Source organism: Brachyhypopomus gauderio, chromosome 14, assembly GCF_052324685.1.
Source record: "Brachyhypopomus gauderio isolate BG-103 chromosome 14, BGAUD_0.2, whole genome shotgun sequence".
Classification (NCBI taxonomy): Eukaryota; Metazoa; Chordata; class Actinopteri; order Gymnotiformes; family Hypopomidae; genus Brachyhypopomus; species Brachyhypopomus gauderio.
In genome coordinates this window covers 9193656-9212158 of record NC_135224.1, presented here as the reverse complement: position 1 = coordinate 9212158, position 18503 = coordinate 9193656, and the positions used below count along the sequence as shown (strand labels likewise).

Genomic DNA, 18503 nt, shown 5'->3' with positions numbered 1-18503 from the left:
TCTCAGCGACACTTCCTGGCACCCTGGACAACAGGAGGGGAAGTTCACCAGCACAACGCACAATTTAATGTGTTGCAGTACATCAAAGGGCTGTTAAAATCATTTAATCTCTGTCCCTGATAATCCCACATACTGATAAGACTGAACGGGCATGTACATTTAGAATCTGATTGCAATATAATGTGAAAAATGCAAATCTTCTCCCAGCTTATCGCTGTGTTGTTCTTTTCCTGCTAACGAATAGGCGCTGCTTTAAAATCACGATTACGGGTGGCGTTTCATACGTTCTTAAGTCAGAGGAAGCCACCAACTCTGTCCCCTCCACTGCAGTGTGGATCTGGACGCTTATGTTAGGTAAATTGTAATGTAATGGGTCAGTTATCAAATCAAGTTTGAATGAAACAGACACTTGTGTAACATCTGGCTAAAATCATCCAGCATCCTGTTTGTGGTTACTGATCGGCTCAAAATATGTTTTAATACATCTAGGTTGCAATCACACTTGAAGGTTTAAGTGAATACCCTTATAATCTTTATAGATTTCTCAAACGCAAACTGGGTTCACATTCCTCCCAGTCACAGCTTTTACAGAGTCTCTCATCTATTAGGATGGACTGTCCAGTGCACTGTTGCCCTGTCCCCCTTTGGTGGGAGCCCTTAGGCAAATGCTATATGAAATAAATGAACATGCTGGCTGTTCCACGACCCACAACGTCCTTGAGGTCACAAACTCTGAACGCAGCAGGGTCCCACAGGTCATCTGGTGTCCACCTTAGAGTCCGCAAGGGCGGCAGAATTGAGTTGGGGACAGAGGGTCATTTCACAACTGCAGAAAAACAAATAAGAGTCTGCACTCATAGCTAAGATGTGGCTTGTTTATTTGGCATTTGTTTTAGGCTTTATTAGTATTGTAAAGTAATTCATTAGTGGTTTAACATTACAGTATGTACAGTACACCTGTATGCAGCAAAAAACAAAGGCAAATGTTTCATGTGCAGGCACAACTGACTACAAGAGAAGCATGCTCACATGTGTTGCCTTGCGTTCACACACACACACACACACACACACACACACACACACACACACACACACACACACACACACACACACACACACACACACACACACACACACACAAGCTTGGTCGCAAACCTAAGTCCAGGTGCAGTGCAGGAGACACTACATTCAATCTGGAAGTGTGGAAGTCAAGGCACAGAGAACTGCATGAGCAGAGAACAGCATGCAGTGAAATACACACGAGTTCAAACACCACAACAGTCTCCTAAAACATAAGGAGAGAGTGCAGTAATAATCCCTTTAGGTTTTGATATACATCCCTTTTACAGGGTTTATGTTCTCTCTCAATCACACACACTCACGTGTATAAGAGAACTACACCCTCCATTTTTTTTTTACAATACAATCTGCTATGAAATTTTCTAATTCCTTCTCTCCTTGAAAAACATTTAAAGTAATATTGCACCCACATTTAGAAATGAAAACGTAAGCAGAATGGGTGGTTAAGAACCGAAGACGCATTCACCCATGCGTGTGTCAAATGAAAGACAAAAGAAACCAGCTCTTCCTCAGCACAAGGAGCTCTGTCTGCAGGTCGTAGCTGATCCGTGTAGCTCCTTTTCATGAGGAGTCAGCTGTTCACGTCCCTGTGGACAGGCCTACACCGCACGCTTCTGCCTCAGATTCTACTTACAGGCCATAACAGTGTTATTCTAAACTCTGAGGAGAGACTACTAGTTAGTTCCAGTTCAGCAGAATCCCTTAACTGTACAAAGCAACACGGAGACAGAGGATGCGTTACAAAGCCATCAGTCTCGTATGAATAGATTGTGAGGAGTCTCGCAGAAACAGCATTTAAAAATAAAAAAATAGTCAAAAGAACAGGCAACCAAAAAAAGGAGGGCAGCTCTAGGGTTCACTTGGTGAGGAAGACAATAAGAGTGAGGCACACCAGAGTGAGGCACGCCAGAGTGAGGCACGCCAGAGTGAGGCACGCCAGAGTGAGGCACGGAGATATGCCACAGAGTGAGGCACGCCAGAGTGAGGCACGCCAGAGTGAGGCACGCCAGAGTGAGGCACGGAGATATGCCACAGAGTGAGGCACACCAGAGTGAGGCACGGAGATATGCCACAGAGTGAGGCACACCAGAGTGAGGCACGGAGATATGCCACAGAGTGAGGCACACCAGAGTGAGGCACGGAGATATGCCACAGAGTGAGGCACACCAGAGTGAGGCACGGAGATATGCCACAGAGTGAGGCACACCAGAGTGAGGCACGGAGATATGCCACAGAGTGAGGCACACCAGAGTGAGGCACACTTGTTTTATAAGACTCATGGCACCAGTGTGTACGTTAGTGCAAGTCAACCCCTTGATCTAGGTGTTCTGGCAGCGGAGGGGCCCGGAGGGGCCTGGTGGGCCACGGTGGGGGGCGGGGCTGGGTGAAACACGGCGGCACGCAGCCTCAGGATTGGTGGGAGGCGATGAGGTTCCTCAGCTGCTTGACGACGGTGTCGATGAGCTTCTGTTTGTCACGATCGTTCTTGCGGAACTGAGAGAACATGTTGTTTTTGCGACTGTTGTCCTTCATCCTGAAGAAGAAACGAGAGGAGATTAGAAGAAGAACCACCCGAGGAACCAGCAGGGTGTCAGGGCTCCGTGCACACACACCTGACGTCTCCCACACGCTTGCAGCCAACCACACAGGAAAAATAAATAAAGCAAAGGAAAACTTAAACAGACGGAAAGATAGTTTTACTGTAACACAGAAGGGGAATTTAACGCAGTAGGGGAATTTAACACACGACATGGCTTCCTCCTCCTGCCACACGCCTACACGGGGCTGTGTTCCCATGACGACCTCCGAAAGCAACTTGGGTTAGAAGGGGGACCGCCAGCACAGGACAGTGGCAGGTTCCACGTGTAGCATCACCAACAACAGAGTCTGATAGCATCACCCCAGAGTCTGATAGAGTCTGACAACGTCACCGGCACCGGTACACTCTGCCCAGTTTGGAGCAGTGTTGTGCCAGCTGCTCACACTGGCTGCTAAGGAGACCACTGGGCCAGGGCAGAACTCTCAGTGAGGTTCCCGACGTCGGACCGGACCCGGGACTCAGGGTATCTGGGTCTTGGAGAGTGGGGATATGAAGGTGATCTGGCACATCTTGGTACAACTGGTCGGTTCATTTTTTGAGTAAATACGGAGTGATCAAAGTGAGAATCTCAGTGGTTTTCACCATCTCAGTCCACTAGTTCATAACTACAGGAAGAGGAGCGTTCCTGCAAGCAGTGTGACTGTGGGCCCCGTGTATCTATTCACTAAAGTCTTTTATATGGTGCCTTGCTGTGTGTTATTAGGAAATACGGCCAACCAGGACACATCTCCTGGTGATGGGTGATCATCTCCTCTTATCACCGTGGTGATAGACATCAGCGCAAGAACACGTTAGTGTTTCCAAACAGGGATGAAGAGGAAACCAGATGAGTATCAGAGGCTGTTGACAGCAATCTGAAGGCGAGTTCACCGTCTGCTCTGCTGAAATAAGATCACAAATCACCCCTTACTCATCATTTATTTATTTTTATTATTTAATTGCTTTCAAATTCATTACGCGCTCCTATTACGACGTATTAAAAGTTGTACAGCAGATGTTTGGATGTACAGCAGCACCAAGTACATAATTCCACTTGACCCAGAATGTGTAATATTTGGTACACTCTATAGGCCAGCATTACCATTCTTTTCACCACTACACACACACACACACACACTCAAAAAAAGATTGACTACAATAGTGGCCTCCCTCTCATACACAGTCTTTACCTTGTTAACAGTTTGAGGGCCCTGGGGCTAAGAGAGGAAGGCCAGGGATCATGGTGTGTGTGTGTGTGTGTGTGTGTGTGTGTGTGTGTGTGTGTGTGTGTGTGTGGAGGTGAAGTGATGGAGAGTCTAGAATTACCAGTGGGGGGAAAAGCTCCCAGTATAACTGAGCACTGCGATGTTCTATAGTCACCCAAACACCAACATCCTCTCACCACAAGGAACACTAGACAAGGCAACAATCACCATGCACACCCACACACATTTCTAAATGCACTAGTGCATGCCAAAATGACACACACACACACGCACACACACACACACACACACACACTCGTGTACTTACGCTCGAGAAATCCTGCTCAAACAGAAGCGAGTGATGAAAGAGGAAGAAAGAAGAGGTCAGAAGGGGCCGAGCACCACAACACTGACATGTGCATGAGTGACACACAAACCAGAGAGGCGCGCGTGTGGCGTGTGCAGAGCCCCTGCGGCACGGCGGGGTGTGTGTGTGTGTGCACGACTGCGTGACTCACTTCTCCAGCAGGGCGAGGGCGGTGTGCGGGTTGACCCTCAGGTACTTGCAGGAAGGACGTCCATAGTCGGCAAGGTACGTAGACCAGTCCCACTGGGTGAAGAGATCCAACAGCTAACGTGGTGATGGACAGGGGGAAAGCGTGGAGAAAAAGATCATTAAAGTTCATCAAAGCAGTCCAAGATCAGTGTGACGCCATCAACCCCCCACTTGCAGCTTGAGCTGGGCAGCTGGGTTCACTGTTGCCAGTGTTATGTAAGTGAGCAGGGCCTCTAAAATGAGATTAGCGGGGAGGTGGAGGGGAGAGAAACATCACAAAGCTGGAGGGGGGGGGGGAGAGAACAGCCATTTACACTTCACCCGGAGTGTCGAGATGTTTTGGACTGCCTTTGACCCGGGCCTGACCCAGTAATGACCCGTGGCTGACCGGACAGCTACTGACCTGCCGAGGCCCTTTCCAAACCTGCCACCTTCAGTGTACCACAACAACCACACGGCACATTTCTCTCTCTCATACACACACACACACACACACACCCCAAGAGATTTGCTAAAGTGTTGCATCAGATATAAATACTCAACATATTTAGTCAGCGGCAGATGCAAAAGTGCATATTCTGTAGCCAAAATACCCTTGTGTGTGTGTGCAACAGAGATGGTGGGATGTATGAGCAGAATCCTCTCTGATCAAGAGTTCAGCGCATGAAGAGCATCAAAAGACTGCAGGCTAACGTTCATGATCTCCCACAACAGCACACCACCGCCAACACACACACACACACACACACACACACACACACACACACACACACACACACACACACACACACACACACACACACACACACACACACACACACACACACACACACACACACACACACGTGCCAGCAGACCGCCGTGTCCTGAAGCAGCGGCAGATAAGGCACCCCAGTGTGAGATCTGCCTGCATATCTCCCTGTCAGATGCATCTCTACCGTCTCGTCCTGCAGGGCTGATTCACGCAGCCCCACCACCAGAAACAACAACAACAACAACAACAGGAGACTGGGGGAGAGGAACACGGTGGGCACACACGGACTCCAACGTTGTCGGCTGTGTTCTGCCCGCACGTCAACAGCTGCGCACTCCTGCCCCACGCTTCACCTCTCCCTCCGCTCCTCCACACTCCACCTTCACCTCCCCGTGAACTTCCATTCGGCTTTTCCGCGTTCACCTCGCTGTGACCCCTTGCACTGGTGTTATCGGCCCCGCACTCCTCTCTGGCTGTACAAACAGTGGGCTCGGCTGGCCGGTGGGTGTGTGTGCCCCCCCTCCCCCCCACACGGATTATCGCTTCCTCTCATTCTTCCAAAAGAAAGAATGATGGAGAGAGAGAGAGAGAGAGAGTGGGGGGGGCAAAACAAAACATGACGCTGCACGCTGTAGCGCTGACCTGGTTTCCCTCGTGCCCTCATCTTCACCCCGGCTCACACACACTCCCTCCGCCTCGCGCCCCAGCGTTTGGATAAGGACTCCTAATGCTTATTCCGACTGCTGTATTTATTTGTTTGGAACGCTGGGGGAATTACTATTACGGTTAATAGTTTTTGGGAGGTGGGGGGGGTGGGCGGGGGTGGTGGAGTTCACCGTCTGTTTTTATCCTCCCAGTCCTGTTGCCTTTTTTCGGCGCTTTGAAAACACCAGATTTGATTTGCAGCTCAACCAGCGTTATAAATCAAAGAGCGCTTTCTGGGGAATAACAAAACAAAACAAAACAAAAAAAAGAAGGAAGGAGAAGGTTATGTAACGGCTACGGACGCTCTGTTAACACAGTACACACCTGCTTGGCTACCGAGAGCAGCTTATGAATCATGGACCAATAGGGTGAATTTTCGGTATGACTTATTGAGGTCATGGAGGGCAAGTGCTGATGCATGCTTCCGCTACCCTGATCCTCTCACACAGCAGTCATGCAAATCTCTCCATTCTGTTCCATCCTCCCTCTCCCATCCACACTCACTTCTGAGTAACCCTGACACTTTCTCCCCTCCCTTTTTCATCTTTAAGTCTCTGCGTCTAGTGTATTCCTGCGACCCGTCCACCCCCCCGAGGGTCTCTTCCCCTCTCTGGCCCACCTCTGCCAGGCACAAGGCCCTCCGTGTGTATGTTTAGTGCATTCTCTGGCCTCTGCAGACCCGAGCTCAACTTAACGACGATAAAAATGACAACCAGAAGAGAAGACAGAGGTCTGTCATCACCTGACATCACCTGACTCAAGCACCGAGAGAGAGAGAGAGAGATTTTAAGGCCCAGGTGTGTGGATTATGGGGAGACTCTCACCAAATAAAGCTCCACTGTCTATTAAATGTCTTTTAGTTGGACGAATCATGAAAAGCACAAGTCCAAAGTGCAAAGCCGTAAATGTGAACGATGAGCAAACCCAGTCCAGACACTTAAAAAAACCTATTGTGCCCAGTTACTGAACATGAGGTACCAATAGTCCCAGTTAAAAAGATCCAAAACAGCTTCAAGACTTTGGGATAATGAAAACAGATAATACCAGAGAGAGATGGAGAATGGCAGAGCACGTGAGACAGAGAGCGTGAGTGCACAAGCAATACAAGAGCATGAACACCAAGAGCTTTGAAATCCAGTCCAATATTCACTGGTGATTACTACACATCTTAGATAACTACAGCACCGTTACTTTAGATAACAAGACTAGAGAAACGGGGAGAAATAAGTTTGAGCCTTCACAAATATCAAAGAAAATCACCCGCATTTCCATATGTCCTGCGTCCAAGAAGGTCTTTGGTTTTATTTTTATTTTATTTTTGCCCAGAGCGCAAGATGTTCACAGCCCATAAATGATGGGTATCAGAAGCTTGCTTGGTCAGCTTATGGAATGCCTGACATCAGCTCAAGCATTCTTGTCACAGTGTCAATCGACACGGCCTCAAACCAACAACATTCTTCCTGCCGCCTTGTAAATATGAGCACATGCCAGTGCAGCTTAGGCCTGGACCTGTGGTGGGCTGCTCAGACATCTGCGCAAGACCAAAGGGACAATGCCTAATCTTATCTGAACACTGACCTGGGCCAAGACACACCAAGAGGTCTAGAGCCCAAGCTGGAACCACGGGGGAGAGAAAAAAGCTGTGCTAAGTGAAACCACTTAGCAGCTCTGTGTGCGCGCGCGTGTGTGTGTGTGTGTGTGTGTGTGTGTGTGTGTGTGTGTGTGTGTGTGTGTGAAGGCGACAGAAGCATCACTCAGCATGAAGGTCTGGGTAGGACGGAGATAAGCATTATCGGCCCTTAGAGCAGAGGAAGCACAACCATTATTTCAGTTAAAACGATGGTACTCCACCAAGGTCAAAGGTTATCCAGCGAGGTTATCTAGGGTTAGACAAAGTTCAAGCTCCTGTCTTCTAGGGATAGGTTCAGATGCAGCGCTGGAAGCACGGCAAGGTGGAGGGTCCACCCAGTCCTGGTGAGAGAACTTGGGTAGGAGGGCCGTCAGTCAACACGCTTTATCCGCAACCAGACGTGCACTTTTCCCCCGCGCTGTCAATCGCACATTCTCAATGAGATAAAGACTCACAGGGGTCAAGAGAGAGAGTCAGGTCCTGTCACTCAAAAACAAGATAAGTGTAGGCTTAAAGGAGGTGTGTGTGTGTGTGTGTGTGTGTGTGTGTGTGTGTGTGTGTGTGTGTGTGTGTGTGTGTGTGTGTGTTGACCACAAAGACGAGAGGACAGAGATGTGACTGGACCTTCTAGTACTGACGTGGAGAAGAAAAGAGGGGGAGGGGATGAACGAACAGAATGAAAGAAACTTTGTAGAATCATCTTGGGGACCAACCTGTCACTTCTTAATATAAGCTAGTACAACTCCAGAGAGAGGAGAGAGAGAAGGAGGGATGTAGAAAGCGAGAGAGAGCGAGAGCGAGAGACGGTTGGAGCAAGAAACAAAAAGCCGAAAACGATGAATGAACAAGGCTGGGCTATAGACAATAGATAATACCACAATGATGGCTTACGGAGTAGAGAATTACAACTGCGCAGAAGGTCTGTTCCATGTCACCTAAATGACTGATTACATATGCAGACCTGAGTGTGAGACATCTCAGTTTTATGATGCACATCAAGAGGTTCGATCCTCTCTTTTTGTCTTTTTCAACTTTAAAAATTAGCAAAGTTAGAAGTGCTCTTTACAGACATTGAAAGCATTAGTGTATTTACAAATTTTTATTTTAAGTAGCACTTAAACTCTGGGTTTCTATGTCTTTGTTTTGTTTTTTACATTTATATTTATGACATTTGGTAGACGCCCTTATCCAGAGCGACTTACATTTTTATCTCATTTTTATACAAGTGAGCAATTGAGGGTTAAGGGCCTTGCTCAGAGGCACCTCAGTCATGACTTCAGGTCTGGGAATCCCACGACATCACAAGACCAGTTCCCTAACCACCAGGCCATGACTGCCCTCAATGGATATTACTTTTTTGTTTTAATTTTGTATCCCAAGCAAACCCCGTCACTTGTTCTAGAAAGGAAAATGGGCAGCACAATCCACTTGTATTTAAAGAGATTGTCCAACCGTCATCAACTGCAAAGTAGCCAATCAGGACGAGCTCCAACAGCACAGCCTCAGTGGTGTATGCTCACCCTGACTGGTGCACAGTGCCTCAGTGGTGAACCCACACTTGGGTCACTGTCGTGTTATCAGGCCTCCATGCTCTGTTAACTAGGCACATCAGGAGCAAGTGAAAACAGCCCAGTTCCTGGGGCCAGTCGGTCTGAGGAGATGCGGCCCCGCCCTGGGGAAGCAGCGGCCCCAAACTCACCTTCCTGTGCTCTCCAAACCCGTGAGAATTATCAGCAGGGCAGCGGTGTGCTGTAACGGTCACGCAGACCATAGAGGTGCCATCACGGATACTCATGGAACGGGTTTGTGCGCACCGGAGGGGTTTGAAACGCACGGGGACGTGAGAAACGTCGACTCTGTGGTCTTCGAACAGCAGCCATATGAGCTCAACAGATAAACGCAAGTTTGGTAAAAATGAATTCAATATGAAACACATTCACCTCATTCATCCAATATGTCTGCTCTAAAAACGCAAGGACAAAAGGGAAAGGAACCGAAAGGAAATAGGTGAACGTGTGAAGAATGAGGGCCGGTTAAAAATAGGTAAGGTTCTGGAGTTCACGTGTGAACGTGTGCGTGGGCGGCCAGGTGCTGTTCAAGGTATAATGGCTGCAGGTTTGCGAGGGGAAGAGGCTGCTCCTTCACACACCGCGGCTGGGTTTGTTTTGACACTCGCGCGGTACAGTCACAGACCGTAATTCATGGGTGTTTGACAGGGGGAGCATGAATTAGCCTGGGGAAGACACAACCTCCCCCTCACCTTCCTGTCCGCTGCGACGGGGCGGTCATCGCCGGAGCGACAGAATGGCGATTCGGAAGTGAGGCGGGCCGTGCCCCGCAACCCGCCATGGGAACGGTCAGGAGAAAAAGACACTCGACATGGGTCGTCAGGGGTCGCGGCAGAGCGTAAACGCACTTGCTGCGCCAGGAGGAACATTCGCCAACGACGTGGCAGGTGGATCAGCGGGGAGAAGGAGGAAAAGGACCGCCGATGGCTCCGTTGTTTGCTCGGGTGTGTTTTGCTGCAGGAACTGCCGATAATTAATAAGGGTTTGACACGGAGGGGAGTATGAATTAACTTGGGGAAGACATGGCCTCCCGCTCACCTTCCTGTCCGTTCAGGCGAGGCAGAGTTATCGCCAGGGGCAACAGTGCGATGGGACGGTCAGAGCGGCGTGCTGGTCACGAGCGTGTCGGCCAAAAGAGGAACGACGAGCACAACACGCTTGACTGACAGGTGCCCTCGCAACACGGAGGAGGGGCCAGACTGCTGCTGAGCATGTTGGGTACTGAAAATTACATGGGTCAAGTGGGTAATATGATAGGGCTCGGATAAATGAGCAGAAAGTGTGAAGAACAGGTGGTGTTGAGTTCAGTAACAAATCATCATTATCACTACAGGGGAGTTTGTTTGCTTTCTACACAAGACTGAAAGTAAAAGTGGCTGTAAGAGTGTGAAGAATGTGGACAAAGTCTTCGAAAGAGCACACAGTCTTGGGAAAATCCTGACATTCTGGGAGGGGGGGACAGATGGTTCTAAAAACTAGAATATTTTGTTATTGCTTCCAGGAATCAGACAGCGACAAAAGGGTGTATACACAATCATATTAATTATAAAAGACATTTTTTTTTTTTTACTTGAAATGGAATTGAAGGAACTGGACAAAGTAAAGCTCGTTTTTCAACTCGGGTGAAACAATGAAGATGGTATGTGAATGTACACAGGCTATTTTCAGATTAGGCATCTTTGCTTTAACAAAACAAGAAAGGCATAATGGATACAAGCAAGATCAGATAGTGGAACCTCTTTAAACACGGCAGTGCCGCACCATCTCTGTGCATATGAACTCTGATATCCCCGGTGCTAAGGGTCATAGAAAGGCCGCTAACTAAATTCCACTTACTCACGGTCACCACAGCATAAAGATAAACAGATAAACAGACGCCAGAAAAGGAAAGCAGGAGAGAGAGAGAGTCGCTCGTTTAAGACAATAAAGGTCAAGTCGGGGCTTGTTGTCCCATTGGAATTCACCAATTTACAGGTCTAACTGGCAATGGAATTGGCATTTGTAAATGACCTACAACCCATCAGGCTTTCCGGTAAGAAGGCAATGAGAGTTGAAATTGAGGTCATAAGGAGGCAAAACAGGTAAAGCGATCTTTCCATCAGCCCATAATCAGACACAGGGAGGACATATTGAGAAAAGGAAGAGGGAGGGGAATGTAAGAACGTGTGTGGGGTGGCGGGGGTGAAATCAAGGGGCAAAGATGAAGGGATTAAGATCATATGGGATCTCAGAGCGTGGGTATCTTGAGGCAGTTGATATTGTAGCGAGGAAATTTCATAATATTCAAAGTAAGGGCAGGACAAAGGTGGGTGGTAGTGGTGGTGGTGGGGGGGGGGGGGGGGGGGGGTAGCTAGCAGACAGGGGGTAATATGAGAAGGTAGGAAGGAGGAAACAGTACCAGGTTTCCCTGTCAGGTCTCAGCCCCACGTGCTGTGCTAAGCTAGTCGGGAGCTGGAGTGTTAAAGAGAGTGCGGTTCAGACTCTAGATGCTGTCCGACTCCGCGGCTGGACAGTGGCCAGGGTTACTTTGGGGTCAGCACTCGGTCTTTCAGAGCGTGCTCTCTGTGTACACGTATTGCACACAGTGGTCTGCGGCTATAATATACCACTCCCAGCCCCCACCCCCGATAATTCTCAGGGAGAAAGAGTGTGTGTGTGTGTATGTGGGAGAGAGCGCGAGAGAGAGAGAGAGAGCGCGCGAGAGAGAGAGAGGAATACAGATAGCTCGTCAAGCTTATCGTCCGCTGGCTCCAGGGAAACACAAGCAGGGTCGCCTGGAGGCCATTTGAGTAGCCCTCCCCCTTTTGTCTTACATACTTATTCTCTCTCTCTCTCTCCCTCTGCTGCAGGACGGAAAGACAGGAGGAAAGCTGGGGAAAGTGATTACACCTGGCCTGGTTCTGGCTGTTAAGTACAGGAAGGTCATCCAGCGTGCACTGGGGCCAGGACAAGTTCACCAGCCCACACGTCACACACTTGTCTTTGTCCACTGCTGTCCGCTGCTGCCCCCACCTCCACCCCCACCCCCCAGCTGTAGCGTGCCCTCCTCCCTCTCCTCCTCCTCCTCCTCCTCAGAGCCCCTCTCTTACATCTATCACTCAAGATACTGGGGAGTTCCTGGCATCACTGGGTTTTCCCTTTGCTGCTGCCGAGCACATTTTAATTCACATGTTTACAGACACTTTCATCTTTCCATCTGCTTCACACATTATGTGATCTATAATTCCAGGAACAAACCCTTCAGATGATAAATACACAAAATGAGAAGTGTCTTAAATGCTCGGCACTGTTGCATGAGCTGGCAGGAGGATAGGCCCGAGGGCTTCAACACGAAAGGTCAGGGCTGTTGTCGTACGTTTTGTTTATTTGTGTCCTTTACTGAGAAACCTCCCATGGAGCTTAAAGACTCCCACCAAACAAGCAAAAAATAATTGTAAAATGACTATGAAACATGAATTCTAACTTTCCATACTGATGAAAAATAATCATAACACATCAACCACAGATAATCAGAGATCTCATGCCATGACCCTCTGAAACTCAGAGCTGGAGCAGAACCATGCGTGACCACTAAACAAAGAGGACCGAAAAGGAGAAAAGTGAGGCTGTAGTGCTGGCATTACGGGTCTGCTTCAACTCCCTGCTGGCATTAAGGGTCTGCTTCAACTCCCTGCTGGCATTACGGGTCTGCTTCAACTCCCTGCTGGCATTACGGGTCTGCTTCAACTCCCTGCTGGCATTACGGGTCTGCTTCAACTCCCTGCTGGCATTAAGGGTCTGCTTCAACTCCCTGCTGGCATTACGGGTCTGCTTCAACTCCCTGCTGGCATTAAGGGTCTGCTTCAACTCCCTGCTGGCATTACGGGTCTGCTTCAACTCCCTGCTGGCATTACGGGTATGCTTCAACTCCCTGCTGGCATTACGGGTCTGCTTCAACTCCCTGCTGGCATTACGGGTATGCTTCAACTCCCTGCTGGCATTAAGGGTCTGCTTCAACTCCCTGCTGGCATTAAGGGTCTGCTTCAACTCCCTGCTGGCATTAAGGGTCTGCTTCAACTCCCTGCTGGCATTAAGGGTCTGCTTCAACTCACATGACAGAACGTTCAACAAAAGCTGAGAGATTAACTTAACGGCCCCTATCTAGAGATTTGCTCAACGTCCCCCATCTTGATGATGGCAGGTGGGACAGGACAGGTTATTGAGCATCATAAACAGTCTATAGTAGTCAATAATAATAATTATTATTATTATTATTATTAATAATAATAATAATAATAATAATAATAATATAATATAATAATAATATAATAGTCAATCTGTTGAACTAGTCTTGGCGTCATATTAGCCAGCTGCATGAAGACCATTTGAGATCAACCTACAGGACTGCAAAGAAGACTTTACAACTCCACAAATCACGGACAGCTCCAGGCTGAGGAACAACTACAGCTGGGTGTGAACATCACCCAGCAAAATCAGCTGCACAATCCTGACCCAGTATCAGGTCACTGCTACAACATGAGCAACCAACAGTTGGCTAGAACGTCTGAGAACCCAAGGAGGTTCTTACTGCAGTTCCAATACCGCACAGAGAAGGAGCATGACGGAGACAGGATGGTGCGCACACACACACACACACACACACACACACGCACAAATATTTGTGTTTTAGGGAGAACACAACAAGGACACTGCCAATTAACCAAGTCCAATCTAACTTGACAGCAATTGGAGAGCAGTGGTTCCCCACAGTGCAGAACGAGGATCCACAAGCCAAAGGTCACAGAGGCAAAACCACAGATATATTGACCCCTACACAAGCCCCTTACACCATTATGCACTCGCACACACACCTACATTCTGATGAATTTTGCTTAGTAATTTACAACTACAGACTCTTCACCGCTGGTACTTTAGCCTTTTGGATTGGTGGATATGCAGACATTTTGTCTGAAGGTGATGTCTGTGAGAGATACATTGGGGGGGAAAGGTGGTTTTTGATATTCCACAATGAGCCAAGCTAGAAAGAATAAATTGAGTATTGAGCATCTATCTTTACCACAACATACACATACACACACACGCGCGCACACACACACACACACACACACACACACACACACACACACACACACACACACACAAAAACAGTGCCAGTGTCATCCTCGTGGGGGTGAATGGGAGTCTCCGATGCAAAGAGAGACGTCAACCCCCTGCCTGGTAGAATCCCTGCTCTCTCACTGACTTCATACAAGCAGGGCAGCTCATCCGTCTGACCCCTGGAGACCTGTGACAGGGCCTCAAACAGGCCTTTCACTGCCACACACTGGCAGGCCATTGAGAAAGAGCAGGGGGGACAGAGTTAAGCGTGACACACTCTCTGGGCACCAAGGGGAAGCAATAGGGAACGATTAAACTGTGACACCTGTCAGTGGCTTGTTTAGCCGTCTATGGGTAGACGCCAAGGGCTGGAACTGTCCGGTTTCCTTCTCCCCTCCACCCTCGGTGCCAAATCTTTTCCGCTGCCGCATCCCAGTACGCCCTTCACCCTGCTGCTCTTCATCGCTCGCCTCCCGCCCGCCCGTCTGACCCCAGCTACCGGACCCGCAGGTTAGGGGTTCACCAGGACCGCGCTTGACCCACTGGTGACTCGCACGCCATTAGAAACGCAAACATGCGCGGAGGATCTGGGCCGTGCAGCTGACATCACCGAAGGAGAATGTGCTAAAGAGCTGCTTCCCCCCACCCCCCCCCCCCCCCACTCGCTCTGTTTATCTTCGCCCCGTCCTTTCTTCCACCCGAGCCCTCGCGTCCACACACACTCGCGCTGCTGGAAGGGGTGAAGGAAAGGTCTGCTCGTGCTCCTCGCCCACGTAAGCTGAAAATAACATCATGGCAACTGCACCTCCCCATCCTGAATGCTTCCCCACCTACCCACCCAAATGTTCCGCATTTGATGATGTTAAGAGTCCGTAAAGGGTTCAGAGTCAGCTCTGGATCAGCCTCGCAAACAAAAATGGTCCCAAGACCAAGATGCCCTGCAGAAATTCAGTGAAGGACACACACATACACACACAGGACAGAGGAATGGGCATGTAGTGACGGTAAGCGAGGGGGAGACGATACTGAAGCATCCACAAGCCTGAAAAACACGTACACACTCATACACACAGGCTGAGGGCAAACAAGCAGCAGCACTGTTGAATCCAGCCAGACTGACATGACACTTGCTCTACTGGAAAATGGCCGTAAGGTTGGGAAACTGCCGGGATTCCCACGACTTTGTTTCGCATAATGCCAACTGAGACTTCCGAAGAGTTCCGTTCAGTTTTGGTTTTAGCAAAAAAAAAAAAAAAAAAAAAAATGATTTCACACTGACGGTTATGACCTTCAATATTTGTATTACCATTAATCGCAAGCCCAAGACTTTTTCCTGCTTTCGTTTTCTATTAATTCAGTTCAATGCTGGTCACAATCTTTCATTTCTGTTAAACCAAAAAGTGTGACTGGGAACTGACAGCACTGCTGAAACGTTGACGATCAGCGAGCAGGTTGGCGTTTTGTTTCCCACACTGCTGGCGCACGTGCGCGCGCGCACACGTGAGGGTGAATGCATGTGTTTTGGTTAACACGCTGGATGCATGTACTGCTTTACAAACCACTAATAGGTAAGGATGAGCGGCATTTGAACACCGTGGTAAGACATTCCATTCTCTTTTATTTTCAGGCACGACTCCCCACAATCCCTGGGCTGGGTCTTTTTTTGGCAGACCATGTAAGTCGTGATTAGCAGTAGCTGTCAAACGTGTTCCGGTACGCTGCCTCGCTGTAGCAGCCTAGCTTCAGTGAGGTTTCAGAGCTGGGCCCTGCATGCACCTGAAGAATAATTGAAGCCCCCCCCCCCCACACACCCTCCCTTCCCACCCCCAGCTGCAACGCAAATAACTCTTGGTGGCACTTTTGCTTACTATAAACTTTTCAAATTGGTGGCACGAGAATGGCGATTCACAGAAAGGGTTCACAGAAAATTCACCTTGTTTCACCAGCAGAGAAAACATTCTTTAGATTCCCTCGTGTTCAAGAGCCATTCCACGCCTGACTGGTTTGATCACAGAAGAAAATGTTCCCTAAACCAAGTTATGTAACCCGCTCGCCCCAACCCGCTCGCCCCAACCCCCACCCAGCCACACCTCGTCCCTACCCTGCAGGCTGTTGCCGGAAGAGTCACATTCCTTCAGTACAGGTCAAATGTGATCTCAAGTTTCTGTAGTGTCTATGACCCATATAGTTCCATAGTCGATCCATAGCATACGTGCACGATGCACTGCGAGTGCAAACAAATGCGTGCTTTTTTCGTAAAAGTATCCAAGAAACTGGCAGTACCAGAACTGACTTGCACTTCCAAATCTAGCCTAGTGGGAATTACTGAACCACCGGCACAGTCAGGACAAGACCGGCTCTTAGCTTACTAACAGGCAGTTTTGTTGTGAAGTGTACAGGATATAAGCTGTCTGCTCTAATTTCTATTTAGTAGCAATTGAAGAATAAAGTAAAAGCAAAAAATAATAATTATAAACATACACACACAAAAAAATCCACTTAAATGGAGACTTAATGAGAGCAAACAAACACTAGTCGGTCCTGGGTAAAGAAAGACGGAAACATGAACAGAGATATATGGAATGACCAGCTCCAGAGGTCATGAATGAAGTCAGCTACAAATTGAAGGTCAACAAAGATGGATACGAACGCAAATTGATGAGAAGCACGTCAAATCCAATCAAATTTGATCAGACGCCATGCAGAATTGGAGGAGCCGTTGGGAGGGGCCACCAACGTTAGTCACTTGTAAGAACACAGGACTCGTGCACAGGACTAGTAGGGAATTAAAGAGGAGAAAAACATTTTCCACTGGCCATTTAAAAAGCATTCCAGGAATTCTAGGATAATGCCTGTGGAGAGGCCACAGGAATGCACAGCAGCCTCCTGGCTCCAAAGCTTCGAGGAGGAGGAACCAGATCTCCCACCCCCATCACTCTCTCCGCTGCCCTGCAAAACTGGCCATGCGGGATGGGGAAGGGGACACAAATGTCCTGAAGCGCTCTCTAATCAGGCTTCTCTGGCTTGGACATCTTCCTTCAATAAACCATAGGAGAGCACGGTTAGCCAAAATAATAATTGCCATTATTGGCCTTGGTCTGGCTAGGACACACCTGCACTGTGCCAAAGCACAGTGAACTGACAGCAGAGTTAAATTAAGTGTCTTCAGCTGCAGCGAATGGATATCAAAAGGGTACGAGGCAGTTCATGGGTTCTAGCCAAATAGGACGAATCCCTAGCCATTTAAACAAATGCATACATAAGCCCAAACATTTTCGGATCCTTCTCCAAATGCAGCACCTAAAAACAGATCCCATCCCCTCCCACGGTATCCCTTTAGTCCCTGTAGGCCCTCACGACAGCCAGATCACCCCCCGCTGGAGCGTTAGCTCTCGAAACAACACCCCCACTTACCCACCCCCCAAGAAGAATTTGGGCAGACGGGAGAGCCAGGGCAGGGTTGAGATGGGCGTTGGCTGAGGGTGTGAGCATGGCCGGGGGGTTGGGGGCTGCCACACCACAACGCACCGCAGGCCTCCCACACCACCAAGGCCAGCCAAGGGTTCCCACCACCACAAGCCTCCCCACCGCTAAATATAGCCCTACAGCTCCGAGCCGCAGCCAGCAGCACTGTTTACACTGCCCATTTCTGCTCTCTCACTCTTCTGTCTGCTGGAAAAGACTGAGTCTCTCGATAGCTGCCACAGCTGTTTATTCCTGCATCACTTCTGCAGACAAACTGAAGTGGTCCAAGAATGCACAGAGGGCTTTTTTGAGGGAGAAGAGTGAAGTGGACATTGCCTGTTCTTATCTTTGAGCGCCTCTGCTTTTCCCGAAATTGGGAGATCCTTTGACATCCTTTGGTAAAGTGCTCTGGAGACACAAATTTGAGCAGAACGTGGATCAATGCAAGAATTAATGAGAACGTGACTGAATGGTTTTTCGAGTCTTTGTTCTACCAACTTCCTCTCCCGTCAGCTCGTCCCCCATCAACGTGTCAATCTTTCTTCATTTGTCCCACTTATCCCTCAGCGTCTCTGGGTCTTTGAAGCCAGGTCTCTGGACGCCTCTCCCTCGTTCTTTTCATATTCTTTTCTTTTCAGATCTGGAGCTTAAGCGAAGCTCCAGACTCTCACCAGGCCCCTCCCAGTGCTTCCGGACCTTTCTGTTGTCTGTCTCCAGAAGGCTTGACCCACAGCCCCATCCCAGGACCCGGGAGTCTGGTACACAAACGGGCCCTTCAGGTTGATTTATCGGGCGTATTCAGGGCCAGCCACACTGGGGGATGCTTGGGTCAACGGAGCGGTTCTGACGTCCCGATCCCCCAGA

General features: G+C 48.9%; 1 protein-coding gene across 2 annotated transcripts in view; it reads right to left on the bottom strand.

Moving 5' to 3' along the window:
• Positions 1–861: 861 nt before the first annotated feature.
• Positions 862–18503, bottom strand: part of exoc6b (exocyst complex component 6B) — a 61887-nt gene continuing 44245 nt past the window's right edge. For both annotated transcript variants that reach the window (XM_076972433.1, XM_076972434.1), the window contains 2 exons: positions 4383–4495; positions 862–2614 (listed from right to left, as the gene is read on the bottom strand). In XM_076972433.1, coding sequence (XP_076828548.1) covers positions 2488–2614; positions 4383–4495 — 240 coding nt within the window. In that variant the 3' untranslated portion in view covers positions 862–2487. The remainder of the gene's footprint in view (positions 2615–4382; positions 4496–18503) is intronic.